The sequence below is a fragment of the Onychomys torridus genome, chromosome 13 (assembly GCF_903995425.1).
Source record: "Onychomys torridus chromosome 13, mOncTor1.1, whole genome shotgun sequence".
NCBI lineage: Eukaryota > Metazoa > Chordata > Mammalia > Rodentia > Cricetidae > Onychomys > Onychomys torridus.
The window spans coordinates 21,208,888-21,229,293 of record NC_050455.1 but is presented as its reverse complement, the minus strand read 5'-3'; the positions used below and the strand labels follow the sequence as shown (position 1 = coordinate 21,229,293).

General features: G+C 43.4%; 1 protein-coding gene across 5 annotated transcripts in view; it reads right to left on the bottom strand.

Annotated features, from left to right (window-relative positions):
* Nucleotides 1–20,406, bottom strand: part of Sap130 (Sin3A associated protein 130) — a 74,732-nt gene that overhangs the window by 27,770 nt on the left and 26,556 nt on the right. For all 5 annotated transcript variants that reach the window (XM_036205120.1, XM_036205121.1, XM_036205118.1 and 2 more), the window contains exons 8-14: nt 17,590–17,737; nt 17,341–17,431; nt 17,055–17,159; nt 12,902–13,043; nt 8,767–8,888; nt 5,185–5,487; nt 3,498–3,672 (exon numbers count right to left, since the gene is read on the bottom strand). In XM_036205120.1, the coding sequence (XP_036061013.1) occupies nt 3,498–3,672; nt 5,185–5,487; nt 8,767–8,888; nt 12,902–13,043; nt 17,055–17,159; nt 17,341–17,431; nt 17,590–17,737 (1,086 nt within the window). The remainder of the gene's footprint in view (nt 1–3,497; nt 3,673–5,184; nt 5,488–8,766; nt 8,889–12,901; nt 13,044–17,054; nt 17,160–17,340; nt 17,432–17,589; nt 17,738–20,406) is intronic.

The following is a 20,406-nucleotide window of genomic DNA, read 5'->3' as shown; positions in this document are numbered from 1 at the left end:
CTCAGACCACAATAATCAATGCAATCAACCAAATAAACAAGCAAAAAACCCAAACAGCTGGGCATGGGACACAGACCTGGGATCCTATCCTAGCACACGGTAAGTGAAAGCAGGCCTGGGGATCCAAGGCCGTCCTTGGCTACACAGAAACTCCGAGGTTAGCCTGGCTAGCTTTACACAAGGAACTGGGGAACTAGACAGCTTGATCTCTAGCAATCATAAATCAAGTGTGGTGGTGCACGCCAATCTTCCAGCACTCCAGCCATGGAAACAGGAGGATCAGAAGTGCAAGGTTATCCTTTGCTAGTTTGAAGCTAGCCTTGAATACTCAAGACTGTATATTAAAACATGCTTTATAAGACCAGGTTGGCCTCAAGTTTACAGAGATTCCGCCTGGAATGAAAGACATGCACCACCACACCCGGCCCTACAGTCAACACTTTATTATACCATTATAAACTTTTCCGGGGTTGGGGATTTAATTTAGCTCAGTGGTAGAGTGCTTGCCTAGCAAGCGCAAGGCCCTGGGTTCGATCCTCAGCTCAAAAAAAAGAAACGAAACTTTTCCAAAAGAAAAAGTATAAAACAAAACAAGCTAAACCAAACTATCTACCAAACACTGGCAAGAAAACATCAAAATTAAACCAACCAAAACAAAACCTCATGAAATAACCTAACGTCTAATAACAAGAGTTGGCAAGGACAAAAAAAAAAGTCTTTTCTGCTGCTAAGAGTATAAACAGCAGGTCTGGCCACTTGGAAAAATCATAGGCAGATGTACACAGAGGAGGTGAGTGTAGACCATATCCATGACCTAGCAATCCTGCTTTAGTATTTACCAAGGTATATTCATGCATTAGTCAGAACTCACATGCAAAAAAATGTCAGATAATATATGGGCCAGTGGATCTTCTGAGCATGTGGGAAGGGCTTGTCTACAGTGAGTTTCATTGTGGCTCCTGTCCTGAGAACTTTTTCTCAGGCTGAAGGCAGTGTGCTCCATAGGACTCTAGGCTTTGCCTGTGCTCCAAATTTTAGCCTACTCTCCTTAAAAGAACAGACTCCGGGCTGGAGAGATGGCTCAGAGGTTAAAAGCACTGCTTGCTCTTCCAAAGGTCCTGAGTTCAATTCCCAGCAACCACATGGTGGCTCACAACTATCTGTAATGAGATCTGGTGCCCTCTTCTGGCCTGCAGGGATATGTGCAAACAGAACACTGTATACATAATAAATACCTCTCCCAAACCATGCAGCTTCAATAAGGATGCCTCTCCACTTTCTACAAACATCTGGTCTCCTCAACCAAGGTTGTGACCACAGATCACTGCTTTTCATCTTCCAAGTTTGCTGTGGCTGAGACCTCTCCTGCGTTCATATCCTGTGTACTTGCAATCTTTAAAAACTGTATTTTTGGATTTACTCATTTTCTTCTGTGTGTATGACTGCTCTGCCTGCAGGTATGTGCACCATATAAATGCTTACTATCCAAGGAGATCAGAAGGCATCCGATTCTCTGAACTACAGTTACAAGAAGGCTGTTAGTCACCATGTTAGTACTGGGAACTGAACCTGTGACCTGTGCAAGAGTTAACAAACGCTCCCAACCGTTGAGCATCTCTCTGCCACTGTAGTCTTTTTCTTTCTAAAAACAAGACACTAAGTTCTACATGATTTTGAAGAGAAATTGACATGTGCATGATCACTCTATCTTGCAAACTCTGTCACCTTCTCTTTAAATAATGTGTACATGTGTGTCTGTGTGGGGGGCTATGTGTGTATGACTTCAGGTGCCCAGGGATCCCCTGGAGCTGGAATGACAGGCAGCTGCGGACTGTTATGTATGGGTGCTGGGAGCCAAACTCTGAGGAGTAGTGAGCGTGCGTGTGTGTGTGTGTGTGCGTGTGTGTGTGTGTGTGTGTGTGTGTGTGTGTTTCCAGACAGGGTTTCTCTGTGCAGCCCTGGCTGTCCTGGAACTTACTCGTTAGACAAGGCTGGCCTCCAACTCACAGAGATCCACCTGCCTCTGCCTCCCAAGTCCTGGGATTAAAAGCGTGTGCCACCACCGCCCAGTGAGTGTGCCCTTTTAACTGCTGAGCCATCTCCCTAGCTCTGTCTTCTGTTTTATTGAGGTTATTTTATCATGGGCTCAATGGAGCTTTTAAAAAGAACTTTTTTACAGAGAACTCCACATCTGAAAGGCCCGAACTGGCCCAATGTCCACTGTGGTGTACCTGAAGACGGCACCAACCCCACTGCAGCCATCTGACCCCACTTCACTTTTCCAGCGCGGACACCATCACCTCAGCTCAGCCGGACACTTGCTCTCAAACAGGAGTGCTCACACCCCACTATATTTCAACAGTACGAGGCTTCCCTACGCTGGAAGGCAGCTAGGGCACACAAAAACACTGTCCTGTCACTAAAGATGAGTCTTAATATGCCTGAAAAACTGCTAGTCCTGAGCAACATTTCATGTTTGATGAGAAAAAAATATATAAGGTCCATTAAGAAAACCCCAGGTTGGGGATTTAGCTCAGTGGTAGAGCGCTTGCCTAGCAAGTGCAAGGCCCTGGGTTCAATCCTCAGCTCAAAACAAAAAACAAAAACAAAAAAAAACGTAAGACATACCCCAAAGACTTAATTACAAGGCTAAGTAACAGTTCCAGGATTAGACTTTGTGTGTTTTTCCACTTTTGTCAACTTGGTAAAAGTTAGAGTCATTTAAGAAGACGGAACCTCAACTGAGAAAACACTGCCATAATACTGACTTGTAGCTAAGTCTGCATTTTCTTGATCAATGATTGTTATGGAAGGGCCCAATTCACCATGGGTGGTGCCATCCCTGGGCAGGTGATCCTGGGCTGTTTAAGAGCAAGCTGAGCAAGCCACAGAGCAAGCCAGAAAGCATATTTCTCTATGGCCTCTGCTTCAGTTCCTGCTTCCAGGCTCCTGCCCTGACTTCCTTCCTGATGGACTGTGATGTGTAAGCCAAAGAAACCCTTTCCTTCCCAGGTTGCGTTTGTTGGTCTTTACCACAGCAACAGAGGCAGACTAAGACTACTAAAGCTAGAAAGAACTCCTAAAGCGTACAGTTACACAACACGCAATTGAAACTGTCATCCACTGGCCGGAAGAGTCCTAATGCCGTAGTCTGAGCAGGATGTAGCCTCCTGAGCGATCCTGTGTTTTGGAGGAATTTTTATTTATTAAAAAAATGTATGTGTATGAGTGTTCTGCCTGCCTGTGTACCACGTGCATGCCTGGTGTCTAGAAGAGGGCATCAGATCTGGAACTGTGGTTACTGATGGCCGTCTGTGCATGCTACATGGGTTCTGGGAACCAACCCCAGGTCCTCTGCAAGGGTAGTCAGTGCTGTGACTGCACAGTCTTCTCTAGCCCCTGGAGAAAAATCTAAAGCGTAACAGATAGAAGTAAGTTGTTTCCTGCACTGGATGCAGGAATCTATTCTCTATGCCAATGCTCTTCTGAATACTCACCCATCTGTGGCAGGCTTCTTCCGTAGTATGCTTGGCCGGGGAGACGAGCCCTGGGCTGGTGTGTTCGTGCCAGCACTCTGACTGTGAGTCTGGACCACAGTTGTTGCTGCCGGAGCAGCACTGAATGGATTGCTGATAGGGTTGGCAACAATTGTAGCTCCATCTGCCAACACCACTGTTGAAAGAGAAGCAAGGACAAGAGAAACAGGACAGCTTTACTGAAATGCCATCTAAGACAGAAAAAACATGTAGACCCTGGCATTAAGTAGCCACGAGATAAACGCCCCAATTAAAGAGGATAACAGGAGCTAGAGACGTGGCTCACTTTTCTGGCATGTGCCTAGCGTATTTGAAGTCTTGGGTTTGATTCCTAGGAAACTCCTGTCCTCAAAAGGTAAGAAACAGAAGAAATAGTACAAGGCTCATTTGTCCTAAAAGCACATTGGGAAAAGTCACCAATACAGATTACAATACCATTTATCTTTTTTAAGAAAAAAATATACATATTTTGTTATTTTTACTTTGTGTATGGATGTTTTGCTGGCAGGTATGAATGCTTGTGTATCCCAAGTACTGGTATTATGAGTAAGTAGTACTTCTCTCTTACCTTTTTGAAAATACATCAGAAAAACAGCTCATCAATTATTTTAAGCACAATGAATCATTACATTTTATATAATGATTATTCTACTAGATTTTTGTTGTGAACATTAGCAGTATTAAGGTAGCATTAAGATTTTACTACTTTATATACAACTCTGAAGAAATGGAAACCTGGATGAGCACACTATAAGGTAATTTTGCTCTTTTAACTTTGAGCTTTCCTAGAACTCTTCTGCCTGAGTGCAAATGCAGATTAGGGTATTTGTACACGCTATTTCTTTTTTCAGAGCTGAGGACTGAACCCAGGGTCTTGTGCTTGCTAGGCAAGCGTTCTACCACATGCTATTTCTAAGATTTATTTCTATTTTCATCTTATGTGTATAGGTGTTTTGACTGCATGTATGTCTGTGTACTGTGTGTGTGAATTGCCTGAGGAGGCCAAGAGATGGGGGTGGATCCCCTGGAACTGGAGTTACACAGAGTTGTTAGTTGCTATACAGGTGCTAGGTATCAAACCTGGTCCTCTGGACACACAAGCAGTGCTCTTAATTTCTGAGCCATCTCTCAAGCCCCACTCATGCTATTTATTTGAGACAGTGTTGCACTATGTAGCCCTGGCTGTCCAGGAACTCACTCTGCAGACCAGGCTGACCTCGAAGTTACAGAGATCCACCTGCTTCTGCCTCCAGAGTGCTGGGATTAAGGGTGTGTGCCGCCTCTCTGGGCTCAGACATACTATTTTTAATGTGAAGTTATGGGCAAATTCTAAGCAGCTTATCTTACAATGATGAGACCAAACACTGGAGAAATTATCTGAGACCACAGAGCCTGAAAGTGGCAGTGCCACTATTAAAACCCAGGTGTACTTCTTTTCTTCCATGCTGAGAGAGAAGTTTATTAATGGATTTTTTTTACAACCCACTTCTTCCTCTTGTGTGTGCATATACAAAGACAACTTTGACTGGGTTCTCTCTTTCCACTATGTGGGTAGTGAGGATCGATCCCAGGTGTGCTGGCTTTGTGATTAGTTCCTGTATCTGCTGAGCCAGCCTGCTCTCCCCTTTTCCTAAAGAGTAAAATTTACCTGAGGTTTTTCCTTCAGGCTGTGGCTGCTGATTACCCATTGTTGCTGGCTGAAGCCCCTGAGTATTGATTGGGGCTGCTGAGTGGATTCCTTGTGTGCCAATTGGTGCTGGCTGGATCCCTGATGTCCCGATGGGGGCTGGCTGGATCCCCTGTGTACTGATGGGTGCTGGCTGGATGCCCTGGATATGTCGCGCATGCGAAGCATCTACTGTCATCAGCTGCATGGGGTTCAAGTGCACTGTAGATGCTACACCAACACCAGTCTGAGCTGTGATGGTGGAGTTTGGGGCCTGGGCTGAAACTGGAGATAATGCAGAAGGTTAGCTTTAATTAAGACCATCTACACACAAAGATAACATTAAAGTGTAAGGGCTAAATCCTTGTTTCAAGAAACAAAGCACAGGGCTAAGGCATGGATCTGAGCAAAGCATTTTTATCTAGCATGTACAAGGCTCAGGGTTCAATCCTCAGCTGCTATTGTACTTGCTACTTAAAACTATGTACTAGGAATTGTTTTTCTTTTCATTAAGTACCCATCTGACAGTCTTACTGCAAATTATCAGGAATACAATAAAATCAAGTTTACAATCCTGTAACACCTATAATCCTAGTTTTCAGGAGGATGAGGCAGGAAGATTGCTGTGAGTTCTAGGCCATCTTTGGCTACAGTTTAAGAATCTGTTTTAAACCGGGCAGTGGTGGCACACACCTTTAATCCCAGCACTCGGGAGGCAGAGGCAGGCGGATCTCTGTGAGTTCAAGGCCAGCCTGGGCTACAAAGTGAGATCCAGGAAAGGCGCAAATCTACACAGAGAAACCGTCTCGAAAAACCAATTAAAAAAAAAAAAAAAAAGAATCTGTTTTAAGCTGGGCAGTGGTGGTGGTGCACGCCTTTAATCCCAGCAGAGCCAGGCAGATCTCTGTGAGGTCGAGGCCCATCCGGGCTACAGAGCGAGTTCCAGGACAGGAACAAAAACTACACAGAGAAACCCTATCTTGGAAAAAACAAAATCTGTTTTAAAAAAGAAATTAATCTATCAAATTGCACATTAGCCAGACAACAGTGTTAAAAAAGTAAAATAAACTTCTGAAGTAACCAATGGGTACCAGGTAAAGAATCTTCATTTTAACTGATAGAACCACTATCCAATGCACTTCAAAAACAGATAGTTGATACAAATTTCCAACAGCTTGTACCTACTAGAGATAGAGAATGGCAGGATCCTTTTCCCTACAATGCAAATGTAATCTACTAAGTTTCTTAAAACCCCAAATAAAAAGTAAATTCCTTATTAGTTGAGGAAAAAAAAATACAAAAGATTATTCTTGGGTTTAAGGATACATTTCAATAATAGAGCACCTGTCTAGTACATTTAAGGCTGTGTGTTAGACTCTTAGCAACACACACATATATACGCAGGCACAATTTGAAATAAAAAGAATTTAAGAAATTATTTTTAATTACGTGTTTCTTTGTGTGGGTATGTGCACACATGTGTGGGTACTCCTGGTGGCCAGAAGCACTGGAGTCCATGGAGCTGGAGTTACAGGCAGATGTAGCTGCCTGCCTCACGTGGCTTTGGGAATCAAATTTGGGTCCTAAGAGCAGTCCACTCTTAACCATTCAGCCACTGCTCCAGCCCCACAAGGCAATTCTTATCAGTTATCAGAATAATCAAGAAAGCGTTCCAAGGCTGTTCAATATTTTAGAGTGCTTGAAATTTTAAACCAGCACTGTTCAAACAGGAATACAAAATCACATACAACTTTCAGTTTTCCAGTAGCCACAATGAAAAAGTACAAAGTGGGAGCTGGAGGGATGGCTCAGAGGCTGAAAGCTCACATGGCTCTTGAAGAGGACCTGAGCTGCGTTCCCAGCATCCATGAGATTTGGCTCACAACTACCTGCAACACAGCTCCAGGGGATCTGACTCTGCCCTGATCTGGACTCCTTGGGTGCCAGCACTCACACATGTACATGCCACCCCCACATCCACACACCACTAAAAATAAAAACAAAAAATAAGTAAAGAGAGGGCTGGAGAGATGGCAGTTTGGTCTCAGCACCATGTTTGGTTACTCAAAACCATCTGTAACTGCAGCTTTAGAAGAGACGGAGCCAGCTTCTGGCCTCCATGGGCACCTGTGCTCACATATACATAATGTCCACACACGGACACACACAATTAAAGAAACATTAAAAAATACCATCTCAGAATGACAAAATAGATCAGAAACCATGCCTGCAACTTCAAGGTCACCATCTCCTCTACATTGCATGTCAGCCCAAAATACAGGGGATCTTGTTTCAAAAATGGGGTCATGAGATGGCTCAGCAGTTAGGGCACCCATGGTCCTGCTTGATTACATAGCTCTAACCCCAGAATCCACAGGGTAGAAAGAAGGGAAGAAGCAGCTCCCACAGTTACTCTCTGGCCCCAACCCCTACTCTGGGGCCCACACACACATATGCATGAGTATCTTGTGGGAGTTCTCTCCCACCCTAAGCAGATCCTGGGATTAAACTCAGGTCATGAAACTTGGCACAGGTTCTCTTAACCACTGAGCCATCTCACCTGCCCAAGGTTTTGGTTTTTAAAGGCAGGCTCTTACATATCCCAGGCTGGCCTCAAACTTGCTATGTAGTGGAAGATGACCTTGAATTTTGATTCCCCATGCCCCTCTTCAGTGTTGGGAATGTTGGTGTGGATCACCAAGCTCAGTTTATGCTGCTGTGGGTCAAACCCAGAGCCTTCTGCACACTAGGTAAATGCTCTACCAACTGAGCCACATCCTCAGCCCTGAACTTACTTTTTGGACTGGGTCATGCAAAGTAACCCAGGTAGGCCTGGAAGTTGCTGTGTAAGCCAGGTTAATCTTGAATTTGTTACCCTCCTCCCTCAGTTTCCTGAGTGCTAGCATTCTGTCATATATAGTATAACCCTACACCTGGCTCAGTCTGCACAAGGCTTTCTGAGGTCCGGGGGAAAAAAGTTACACAAACGCAAAGCTAAGCATTTCTTTTAGGGCTGGAGAGATGGCTTAGCAGTTAAGAGTGCTTATCAAACTCATGCCGGGCAGCTTCCAAATGCTGGCAACTCCAGCTCGAAGGGTCTGACACACTCCGACTTCTCGGAACTGCACACAGGCTTATATATCAATAATATAAACCTCGCCAAAAAGACTTCATTTTTCTGGATTAGCCGAAAAATCAGTATTTGCAAATCAGGTTGTCAAGTTAAACATACCAAGACTAAAATAAAAAATACAAAGGAAACAAAGCAAATCCCTGTATAATACAACGTTATTCGTAGGAATTATGATACCATTTTAAGGCATAGCAAAATTTATTAGCATGATTACTTTCAGGGTAGAATAAAACCATTCAAATATTACAAATATGTAACAACCTTTTTTACAGATCATAAAAATGGTGATTAAAATGCTTAATGTTTTACTTGTAAGTCTTACCTGAATCTAGAAATTAGCTGGAATAATTTCTCTCTTACTGAAATATTCTGATCAACTTCCCTCTCATTTGTGACAAAAATGACAGACTTCTTCAAAATGGTGCTCATACCTGGGTACTGTCGGATAGTGGACACAGAACTGGTGATGGGGGTATAGGTGTGTGCAGCCAGAGGGTATGCAGAGGGCGGGTAAGTCGGCAAAAAGTACTGGAACTGAACAGGAACCGAAGGTCTAGAAATACAGCACAGATTAAACAAAACAAAAGTTATTTTCCTCTATTCAAAGGATCCTAACTCCCAGACTCTCTTGACACCCTCACACCACCATACATCATCTCCCAAACTGTCCCAACCTTACATCAAAGGACACAACCAGGAAACTGTAAACAAGCAAATGACTACTGTTAGTACCCATGTCAATGTGAGGAAATAATATCTAATGGATGACTTTTAAAAAATGTACTGATATTTTCTGAGAAAGATAACTACCAAAACAAATGACAAAACCCCAGGAGATGGGAAGTTTGACATGACCCTGGGAAACATAGCAAGATTCCATCTCTAACCAATCAACCAACCAATTTACTCAGTATCCACTTGATTAATTCCACTTGAAACACACAGTATATTGGAAAATTTAATCAAACATAAATAAAACAAAAAAACCTAATTTATAGATACTGATTCAGAGACAAGAAAATATGAAATGACATTTACTTTGTTTTTGGAACTTAATAATGTCTTGATACCAAAAATGGACAGGGAAAGTATGAGAAAAGATGACAAACCTTATTCTCTAAAATTAGAACAACCCCCCCAAAAACAAAAACAACAAACAAACAAAAACTACATAAAACCGAAGTAAGTACAGTGTCAAGTTCACCACAACCATAGAAAGAAAAGAATGATTCAGGGACAATTTCTACTCACTTTTTATATCTTTAAAAGTCCAAGGAAAGCAATCACTTGAAGTGATTTAAAACATGTGTAAAAAGTGTAAAAACAAAACCAAACTCTACTGGCACACACTTCATGAAATAAAGGCTTAAAATAGGAATAGAAATCTTGTTCATCCTATTGAAGACAGTACAGAATGACATCTATCAGAAGAGTCCCATTAATGGCAGGAATAAGACAGAGCGCTCACCATCTCCACTAACACTGTATCTTAATTTTATCATTATTTACTTCATACGTTTGGTTCTGCATGTATATATGTGCACTGTGTGCACATAGTTCCTTAGAACTGGAGTTACAGATGGTTGTGAGCTGCCATGAGTGCTGGGAACTGAACCCAGTCTTCTACAAGAACAGCAGACACTAACGGCTGAGCCAAACACTAACATTATACTGAAAGCTCTAGCTATCCCTTAAACAGATATCTATTGCCTATATACAACAAGCAAATAAACAATTGTAGATGGAATATAAATGTTTACATCGGAAATCCAAGAGAACCTATAAACTTTTAGAGCTACTAAGAGCATTTAGCAAGGTAGATAGACATAAAAGTAATATATGGAATGGGGTTGAACTGGGGTATCAGCATGTTTTCAAATACTTCCCTTTGTATGACACTCACTGCTGACCATTGCCTACTGCAAAAGCAGGAAAGAACAACAATCTATAGCAAGGACACGCTGAGGCTGAAATGCAGGCTTCCAAAGGATCCAAAGGCCCTTGGCAAACACTGCTTCCTGGCTCAATGGATATACATGAGGTGGCAAATAGAGGAAGGGCTAGCACACAGCAAGATGTGAAACCCATAGATATGGTCTTAAGAGTACCTCAAAAAGGAGGCCATATGAACGCCAAACAAATGACAATAATGAATAAAACCAAATCCCTATCCTGCTAATTAATAAATCTAAATTCACAGGCTCAGGCTGACTAAATCTCAAACAAACAGAACTCAAGTAAATAATTGTTGTATGTAGGAAAGCTTCTTCACTTCAGAAGCCAACTACAAAGTACGGAGGAGCAACAGAAAAGTTATTACTTTGCAAATATAATTAATTCAGCACAAATTATAAAAATACTACAATGAATGAAAATTATTCATAGTCTCAAAGTATTACAACTATTATTATAATAAATATTGACACAGGGTTTCACTGTGTTGCCCTGGCTGTCCTAGAACTCACTCTGTAGACCAGGCTGGCCTCAAAGTCACAGAGATCCGCCTGCCTTTAGCACCCAAATGCTGGGATCAAAGGTGTGCGCCACCACACCTGCCAGTCTCGGTATCTCATACAGGCTCTAAAGCATCTTGCCTGAGTTCTCCGTTTTCTTGCAGTGTACTGACTTTACATACCCACCCAATTCTGAATAAAGTTCCTTGCTATTAAAACAAAACAACAACAAAACCAAAGTATTTCCTCATAGTGTTCACAAACGAAAAGTTTCTTTATAGAATATGGGTGATGAACAACAGCACCTTCATTAACTAATTAATGTTAACTTAACCAACCACAGGACTGATAGCCAGCATGTACTCTCTGATGGTGAGATCACACAACTCCAAAAATGTACAACCTCAATCTAATTATGAAGAAACAATACGAGAAAACCAAACTGCTATTCTCCAAAATAACTCCAAAATACCAGTGCTGGAAACCTAGAAAGGAGGGTGGAAAGCCACACTACGGTTTCAGTTATCCATAACTGTTTACAAGAATGCATTGTTTTTAGGATGAACAAATGTAAGTACTTATGAATAAAGGTTATGACACTGTAATGTAAACTCTTTTTTTTTTTTATTTATCAGATTTTTATTTCTTTTGACACAGGCTGCTGATAGCAGCTTTTCCAGTAAGGGATACTTGCATTCAAATTTTCACCTCAACTAACCACTCAATCTTAATCTTTCTTTGTTTCAGTTATAACTTCCCTTTTTATTATTTATTTATTTATTTTGAATGCCGAATGCCGTTTATTGAAGGAGGGAGGAAGTCTTAAATACAGGCTTACAGCACAATGGGAGAACCCTGGATGGCAGAACAATCTTGCATCTAAACTGTTAACGCCCAAAATACAGGGTACACAGACAAGGAACTTCCCTTAAGCATTCAGGAGGGTGGAATCTCACAGGGAATTAGCATAGGGAGGATATCAAGGTCAAGGTCAGCAAGCAAGGCAACAGTTACCCAAATGGGGGGGGGGGGGTACAGGGCCCTATAGGTCCCCCTCTTTGACTAAAAAATGAGCTTCTGACTTAGGTTTTATGGGACGTCAGCAGGTCACCTTACCCATCATGGAGACACCTGTCCAGGACACACAGGTGCTCTGTCTTAGGTTGGTGAGTGCCCCCCCAGATATTACCTGTCTCTGAATACTCATTACCATACAGGCTCAATCGTGTGAGCTGCAGAGTTAACTGTTGCCAAAGATCTCTAAGTGGTGCTGGGCTTGCAATCTGTGTGTTCAACACAGAAAAAGCCAACAGAAGTCCTAACCCACCCAAAGCCGGTAGGCTAAAGGCAACTGAGCCATTCCCTTCCTTAACGAGCCTTACTGCAAATTGGAGACCTTGTATGATGGTATCCTGAGAGCAAATGGAACTTGAGTTTGTAAATTTATAACTTTACACTCTTAAAAAATGGTTAAAAAACAGTGCAAGGCCCTGAGTTCAATCCTCAGCTCCAAAAAAAAAAAAGGTTAAAAAAACAAAACAAGGGGCTGGAGAGATGGCTCAGAGGTTAAGAGCACTGAATGCTCTTCCAGAGGTCCTGAGTTCAATTCCCAGCACCCACATGGTGGCTCACAACCATCTGCAATGAGATGGCACCCTCTTCTGTATACGTAATAAATAAAATAAATCTTTAAAAATAAATAAATAAAAAAATAAAAACAGCACAAGCAAACCCAGAAACAAAACAGAACTCAGCAAAACAAAGAAATGGCCGGGTGGTGGTGGCGCACGCCTTTAATCCCAGCATTTGGGAGGCAGAGCCAGGCGGATCTTTGTGAGTTCGAGGCCAGCCTGGGCTACCAAGTGAGTTCCAGGAAAGGCACAAAGCTACACAGAGAAACCCTGTCTCGAAAAACAAAACAAAAACAAAACAAAACAAACAAACAAACAAAAAAAAGAAATGGATACTAGGAGAACATTCACCACAAGGAAAAAAGCTTAATAAAAATAGGACGATTTCATAATACTAAAAACGAAATTATTCTCAGAGGTGAAAATCTGAAAAAGCAAATAATGACATGAGAGAGGAGAGTAACTGAGACACTGCCTCCTACCTGTTGTCATTTCGGGTTTCCATGGCCACAGGATTGGGAGAGGCACGATGGCCGGAGATGGGAATCAGGCTGCTCCTCTCCGAGGGGTAATCAGGCTGGATCCGAGGGGAAGTGTGTGTGATCTGCTGGGGCACCACCTTAGCTGCAGACAGTAAAACATCAATTCCATCACTACTCACCAGCAAGCCAAACATGATTAGCAGTGCTCTAAAAATGCCAACCATTTATTATTATTATTGTGTGTACAAGGGAGGGAGAAAGGGGGAGAGAGCCTGCACATCATTGTATGTGTGGGCCTATGTACCATGGCACCCATGTGGAGGTCATAGGACAATTTTGTGAAGTTGGTTCTTTCTTTCCATCTTTATGTAGGTTCCAGGGATAAAATTCCAGTCATCAGGCTTGTGTGGCAAGTGCCATTACAGTTGAGTCATCTTGCCAACCTCAAATGCCAACAGTTGGCAGTGGCGCACTGTATAACTTGGCACTAGGGAGGCAGAAGCCAGAGGATTGTGAGTTCAAAGCCAGTCAGGTTTACAAAGACCCTATCTCAAAAGACAAAACAAAACAAACTCTTAAACCCATAACAACAACAACAACAAAAGAGCTCAAGTGAATAATTTCAATGCACTCACTGTTATTTGTCAATGGGGAGTTAAAACAAAAATCCAGTGAGCAGGCCTTTTTCTTTCAGCCTGGCCTTTCATGGATCCCAATACTACCTAATAAGGCAAACATCAGAAGTTCAGGAGATTCACTAATGTTGCTGTGAGCAAGAGGATCTCTAGAGCTGGTATAAAAAAATGAGCACGGTGGTGTGAGCTTGGAGATGGAGACAGACCTCGAAGAGAAGTGGGAGGATGCCCGGGCTCACTGGCCAGCCAGCCTACTTGGCAAGCTCCAGGCCAGTAAGAGACCTGCCTCAGCCGGGCGGTGGTGGCGCATGCCTTTAATCCCAGCACTCGGGAGGCAGAGGCAGGCGGATCCCTGTGAGTTCCAGGCCAACCTGGGCTACAGAGTGAGTTCCAGGAAAGGCGCAAAGCTACACAGAGAAACCCTGTCTCGGAAAACAAAACAAAACAACAACAAAAAAGAGACCTGTCTCAAAATATAAGGTGGATGGTTCCTGTGAAACAACTAATGTTGACTTCTGGTCCCCACAACCTCCTGGGTGTACACACATATGTACACGCACACACACACACTCTGGTCCCCACAACCTCCTGGGTGTACACACATATGTATACACACACGCACACACACACACACACTCTGGTCCCCACAACCTCCTGGGTGTACACACATATGTACACGCACACACACACTCTGGTCCCCACCACCTCCTGGGTGTACACACATATGTACACGCACACATACACACACTCTGGTCCCCACCACCTCCTGGGTGTACACACATATGTACACGCACACACACACTCTGGTCCCCACCACCTCCTGGGTGTACACACATATGTACACACACACACACACACACACACACACACACTCTGGTCCCCACAACCTCCTGGGTGTACACACATATGTACACGCACACACACACACACTCTGGTCCCCACAACCTCCTGGTGTACACACATATGTACACGCACACATACACACACTCTGGTCCCCACAACCTCCTGGGTGTACACACATATGTACACACACACACACACTCTGGTCCCCACAACCTCCTGGGTGTACACACATATGTACACGCACACACACACACACTCTGGTCCCCACAACCTCCTGGGTGTACACACATATGTACACACACACACACACACACTCTGGTCCCCACAACCTCCTGGGCTCCTGGGTGTACACACACACTCTGGTCCCCACCACCTCTTGGGCGCGCGCGTGCGCGCGCACACACACGCACACACACACACACACACACACACACACACACACACACGGGGGGGGGGGGGGGGGCTCTCCAGAGGGAAAGAGAGAGACAGAGACAGAGAGAGAATTTAAATGAAAATTTCCCATCTGGGCTGACAATGCTCTCCCCAAATGACCACAGATTATCTAACAGAAACCCCAACATCAGGCACGAGAAGCCCACCTTTGAGTGGTTGGTCAGGGTTGTCTAAGAGACTCCTGAAATATAAGCTATTGTGGTAACCTCCATGCACTTGAGACACAGGGCCCAGAGGACCCAAGCTGGGTCTGAACTGAAAGCTTCCTCCATGAGGGATAGCTCTCATGGTACCAGAAGTTTCCATGCAAACTTCCATAGAGAAGTGCAAAGACTACCCAGACATGACAGCTATGAACCTCACCTACGGCTAGCATGGCCCGGCAGCCCAAGGGTGCAATCATGGCGCACATACATTGGAGACAGCCAAAAGCACTCTAACTGGATTTAAAGCCCACTCCACAGGAGGGAAATCATGCCTGGTACTATACATCTAGCCTATTATCTGGGCTAGTGAAGTCATGGATCCTGGAGGAAAACCTACAACCGCCACTCTATTAAACCAGTGATATGATAACCCCCAACTAAATATTTATGCTTATATCCAGGTAAGTACAGTCCTCACCCCTCGTCAAAGAAAGTTCTCTTTACAACAGACCATCACAGAAAACCACAATCCAGAACCAATCAAAATACAGAGAACAAGAGATGGCGTGGAGCTCAGTCCTAACATAACTGGACAACACAGCGCCTGCACTAAGGCTCAGGGGTCATTGTGGAAAAGATGGTAGAAAGAGTCTAAGAGCCAGAGGCACTGTGAGCCTGCTGTGCGAGTCTGTCTCCTAAAACTGTGAGGCTGCACTATGAAGTCTGTCCAACCCAATGACTAAACAATGACGACACCAGTGCACGTGCTCATGTGTGTGTGTGTGTGGGGGGGGGGGAACGCGTGCGGTAGCAACCCTAGACAGGAAAATTACTGGTAACTGGGGATGCTGAGTAGGAGAAATGGTCTTCCCCAGGGAAGAGCTCCTCACCCACCACTGTTATCCAGTACCAAGTGGTCAGTCGGTCCTGAGACTGTGTACACATAGGTAACATTATATGGACAGAGCAGACTGTCTGTATGTACACACACACACACACACACACACACACACACTTAACAATTATTAAAAAAAAAAAGAGGCCATGAATTTCAAAGAGAGTAAGGGGGTGGTGGTGCATGGGAGGGGCCGGAAGGAGGAAAGGGAAGGAGAAAATGATGTAATTTTAATTTCAAAACAAAAAAAATTATTAAAAGGAAATAGATGGGGGCTGGAGAGATGGCTCAGCTCTTCCAGAGGACCTAGGTTCGATTCCCAGCACTCACATGGCAGCTCACAACTGTCTATAACTCCAGTCCCTGGGACTCTGATAAAAATGCACATAAAATAAAGTTAAATAAATAATCTACTATTAAAAAAAAACAGTAGATGATGCAGAAGCAAACTAAACTGGTTATGATACTATAGAAAAGAAGGACTAACTGTTATCAGTGATTTCAGTAAAGTCAACTAGAATAAAAAAATAAATTAGAATAGAAATCTACGTTTGGAAGCTACGCTTGGAGGCGGGGAGACAGCTCAGTTGGTAAAGGACTCGCTATGACGCACGGGCCTGAGTTTACATCTCCAGAGACTGGGTAAACAGTTGTGTGTAGCACCGGGTGCCTGTAATTCCAGCCCTGGAAAGACAAGGGGCAGGCAAATTCCTGGGCTCACTGGCCAGTTAGCCAAGTTAGAGAGTTCCAGGTTCTGAGGTAGACACTGCCTCAGAAAAATGAGGTGGTACGCACATATACTGAACATACATGAATACACACACACACACACACACACACCCTAAGTAAACAAATAAAAGTCAAATTCAGCCGGGCGGTGGTGGCGCACGCCTGTAATCCCAGCACTTGGGAGGCAGAGGCAGGTGGATCTCTGTGAGTTTGAGGCTATCGTGGTCTACAGAGGTAGTCCAGGACAGGCTCCAAAGCTACAGAGAAACCCTGTCTCGAAAAACAAAAAAAGAAAAATAAATAAATAAATAAATAAATAAATAAAAGTCAAGTTCACAGTTGTTTTGAAAATCAACAACATGAAGACACTCCTACCACCTTTGACACGAAGGCCTGGTCATATGGGCTGAAAATTCCTCATAGACGTTTGTGTGAAAACGAACAACACTTACCAACTGGGATGTTGGAGGTGGTCACAGCGGTGGCATGGGATGAATGGGAGGGCATTGTCATGGTAACAATTGTACTCGTGGGAGCTTGTGTGTGCGACACAGATCCTGGAAAGAGGGTAGAAGGGAGGGAAGGAATTCTCTAACAGCAGTCTCGGTACACAGCACAGACTCTTCAACCTTGGGAAAGCTCTCGGGAAGCTGAGAATTTTCCTCTGAAGGTGAAAAGTGAAATGCGAACTCACCACTTCCTGTCTGTCTGGCTCAAAGAGCAAGATCGCTGACTTACCGGCTGTGGTTGTTGAAGGAAGGGTGTTGGTTGCCAAAATAGGTGCTACTGTAGCTGCAGCCACTGGGGTGCCAGTACTAAAGATGGTTTTCTGTGGGGGACCCGAGAACACAGTTACACACAAGAACACTTCCCACGCTATCCAGTCTAAGAATGATGACTGATTTCACATGCCAGGCTTTTTAACAAGTCGGCATGATTCTAGTCTATCCCAAAGAACCCCCTGGTGGTTCTTCACCCTGTTTTTACCTGAGCCATTGTATGGAGCTGCTGTTTCGGTGTCCCTAACGCAGGATGAGAAGGTAGTGTGATTCTCGTCGTCACATCGCGAGACTGCGCAGGACGCTGGATACTAATGGCTGCCGATGGTGGATGCTGAATAGATAAAGTGGGCCGACTGTGGGGAGAGAGGGTAGTACGTGACTTACAAGTTCTCCACAGACACAAGGAAGGTAGTCAAGGTATCCTGTCCTTCTGATCATATAAATTTTACTCTCTTCATAGTTCTGTGGAATTTACAGTTAAAACAATGCCCAGTCTTCAATTTTACCAATGAAATAAAAGGCCCTGGAAGGGTTTCTCTCTTGTGGCTGCCATCTTGCTTCAAAAAGTAGCAATACATACCAAAAAATTTATAAATTAGTTCTTAGTCCATGATGCCGTTTACACTTTTGACCATTTTTCACACAAGCATTTATTTGCATATGTAGGCACACACATGCTACAGATCATGTGTGGAGGTCAGAAGACACCATGAAGTTGTTTTTTTCCTTCTGTTAGGTGGGTTCCGGGACTGAGCTAAGGTTATCAGGCTTAGAGGAAAGCAACTTCACCTGAGCCACCTTTCTGGCCCCATCCCCCCCCCCCCCCCCCCCAGTGCTGAAGAAGGAACCCGAGGGGCTCTTGAATATGCTGGGAAGGCTCTACCACTACCTAGGTCTGAGGTCCTTGCTCTTTTGAGACAGGGTTTACTTTGTAACCCAGACTGGCCTTGAACTTGAGATCTCTGCCCTCTAAGTTCCAGGACTTTGGATGTATTCTATCCTATTTAGTGATATTTGAGTGAACAGGCTTATCACAATCACATTTCACTGTGGAAAAATTCAAAGACAGACAGTGAAGTTCTCATATTATGGAAGTTTGACAAGTTTTTTTTTTTTTTTAATTAATTACTTTATTTATTTTATGTATATGAGTACTCTATCTGCATGTACAACTTTATGCCAGAAGAGGGCAGTTAGCCACCATGTGGTTGCTGGGAACTGAACTCAGGACCTCTGGAAGAGCAGTCAGTGCTCTAACTACTGTGCCATCTCCCCAGCCCGTTTGACAGGATAACCATGACTGGTCTGTGCAGAGACTTGAAGTACTGACCTTTCCCCTAGTTATGTAACATCTGTATAGGTGGAAATGCAAACTTGCAGTTACCACTGACTAACAAATGAAAGAGATACAAGCACTTTTCATTGGTAGCAAGCTACTAAAACTGCAACAAAGCCAAAGACTAGAGAAGGCTTCTTAGAGAAAAGGGGGTATATGGGAGCCCGGTGGGGTGGGGCGTTAATGCTATGTCCCAAGAACTGAGGCACAAGGTTCATTAGGATCATTTGTGCTCAGGAGTTCCAGACCAGGCTGAGAAACACATTAAGATCCCCTTTCACAAACAAAGGAACAAACAAAGCATATCAGGAGACTATGTAGCTATTGGAAAAGAAAAAACTGGACTAATACTTCATAATCTAACCAGATAAATGCTAAAAGAATCAAAGACTTTTGGCATCTAAAAATGTCCATGAAGAAAAGATGGGAGAATTCTTTTACGAAGTTGCAGTGGAGGGACCCACATAGTCGAAGGAGAGAACCAACTCCTACAAGCTGTCCTCTGGTCTCTAGACATGCACTGTGGCACACATGCCCACTCTGCACACAGATAATAGATAATTATAAAGAATACCTATTCTCCTTCTCTCATTGACATCATTCTGAGATGATGTCTCACTATGCAGCCCATGTAAGACTCAAATTCCTAGGCTCCTACCTCAGCTTCCCAAGTGCTGAGATCTCAGACGCATACCACCAGCTTCAGCACACTTTGCTTCTAAACAAGTGAAGCGGGGTATGATAGCTCGCATCTGCAACTCTGGCACTTAGAAGGTAGAGGCATGAAGATAAGGATTACAAGCCGTTTTGGGAACGTGGTCATTTGAGTTAACACACAAATACAACAAAATACATGACTATGGTTAGGAATATTTACAACCCCAGTAACTTAGGGGCCAAGAGCAGGAGGACAGTGTTTGAAGTTAGCCCTGCACTGTACTGAAACAATATGTAACAAACAAAGTTGAAAGTGATGGCTCATGGTTATAATCCTCGCACTCGGGAGGCTGAGAGAAAGGAACATAGCATCCCAGGCCAGCTGCAGCTACAGAACGGGAGATTCTATCTCAGCAACAGAAATATTATTGTTCATTTATCAGATTTTTAAAAATATGAGGGAGTGTAAACTGGTATAAACTAAGGCATGTCATCAGAGGTTAGCTATGGAGAGTTCTAATTACCCAGTCCCCGATCAATTCTTGCAATTTATGTTACAGATGGTTTTACACATATGAAAAACAACACAGTTTAAAATGTGCATACATAGCTGGGCGGTGGTGACGCATGCCTTTGATCCCAGCACTCAGGAGGCAGAGACAGGCAGATCTCTGAGTTTGAGGCCAGCCTGGTTTACAGAGCGGGATACAGGACAGGCACCAAAACTACACAGACACCCTGTCTTGGAAAAAACAAAAATAAAGTAAAATAAAATATGAATACACATCTACTATGACATTAGCTATGATAGTATGGGACTAGACACACTTTGAATCTATTGATAAAGGATTGCTGTGGTTCTACTAAATGTGACAGAATTTTATTTTTGAAACAAAGCTTTCAATGTGTTATATTAAAAAAAAAAAACCACAAAGTGAAGCAGGATAAAGAATTAAACATTCTTTAGGAGTAAAGAGGATAAAATAAGAACTTGAATTTGCATGTGTCTGCATATACAAATGCTGGAAT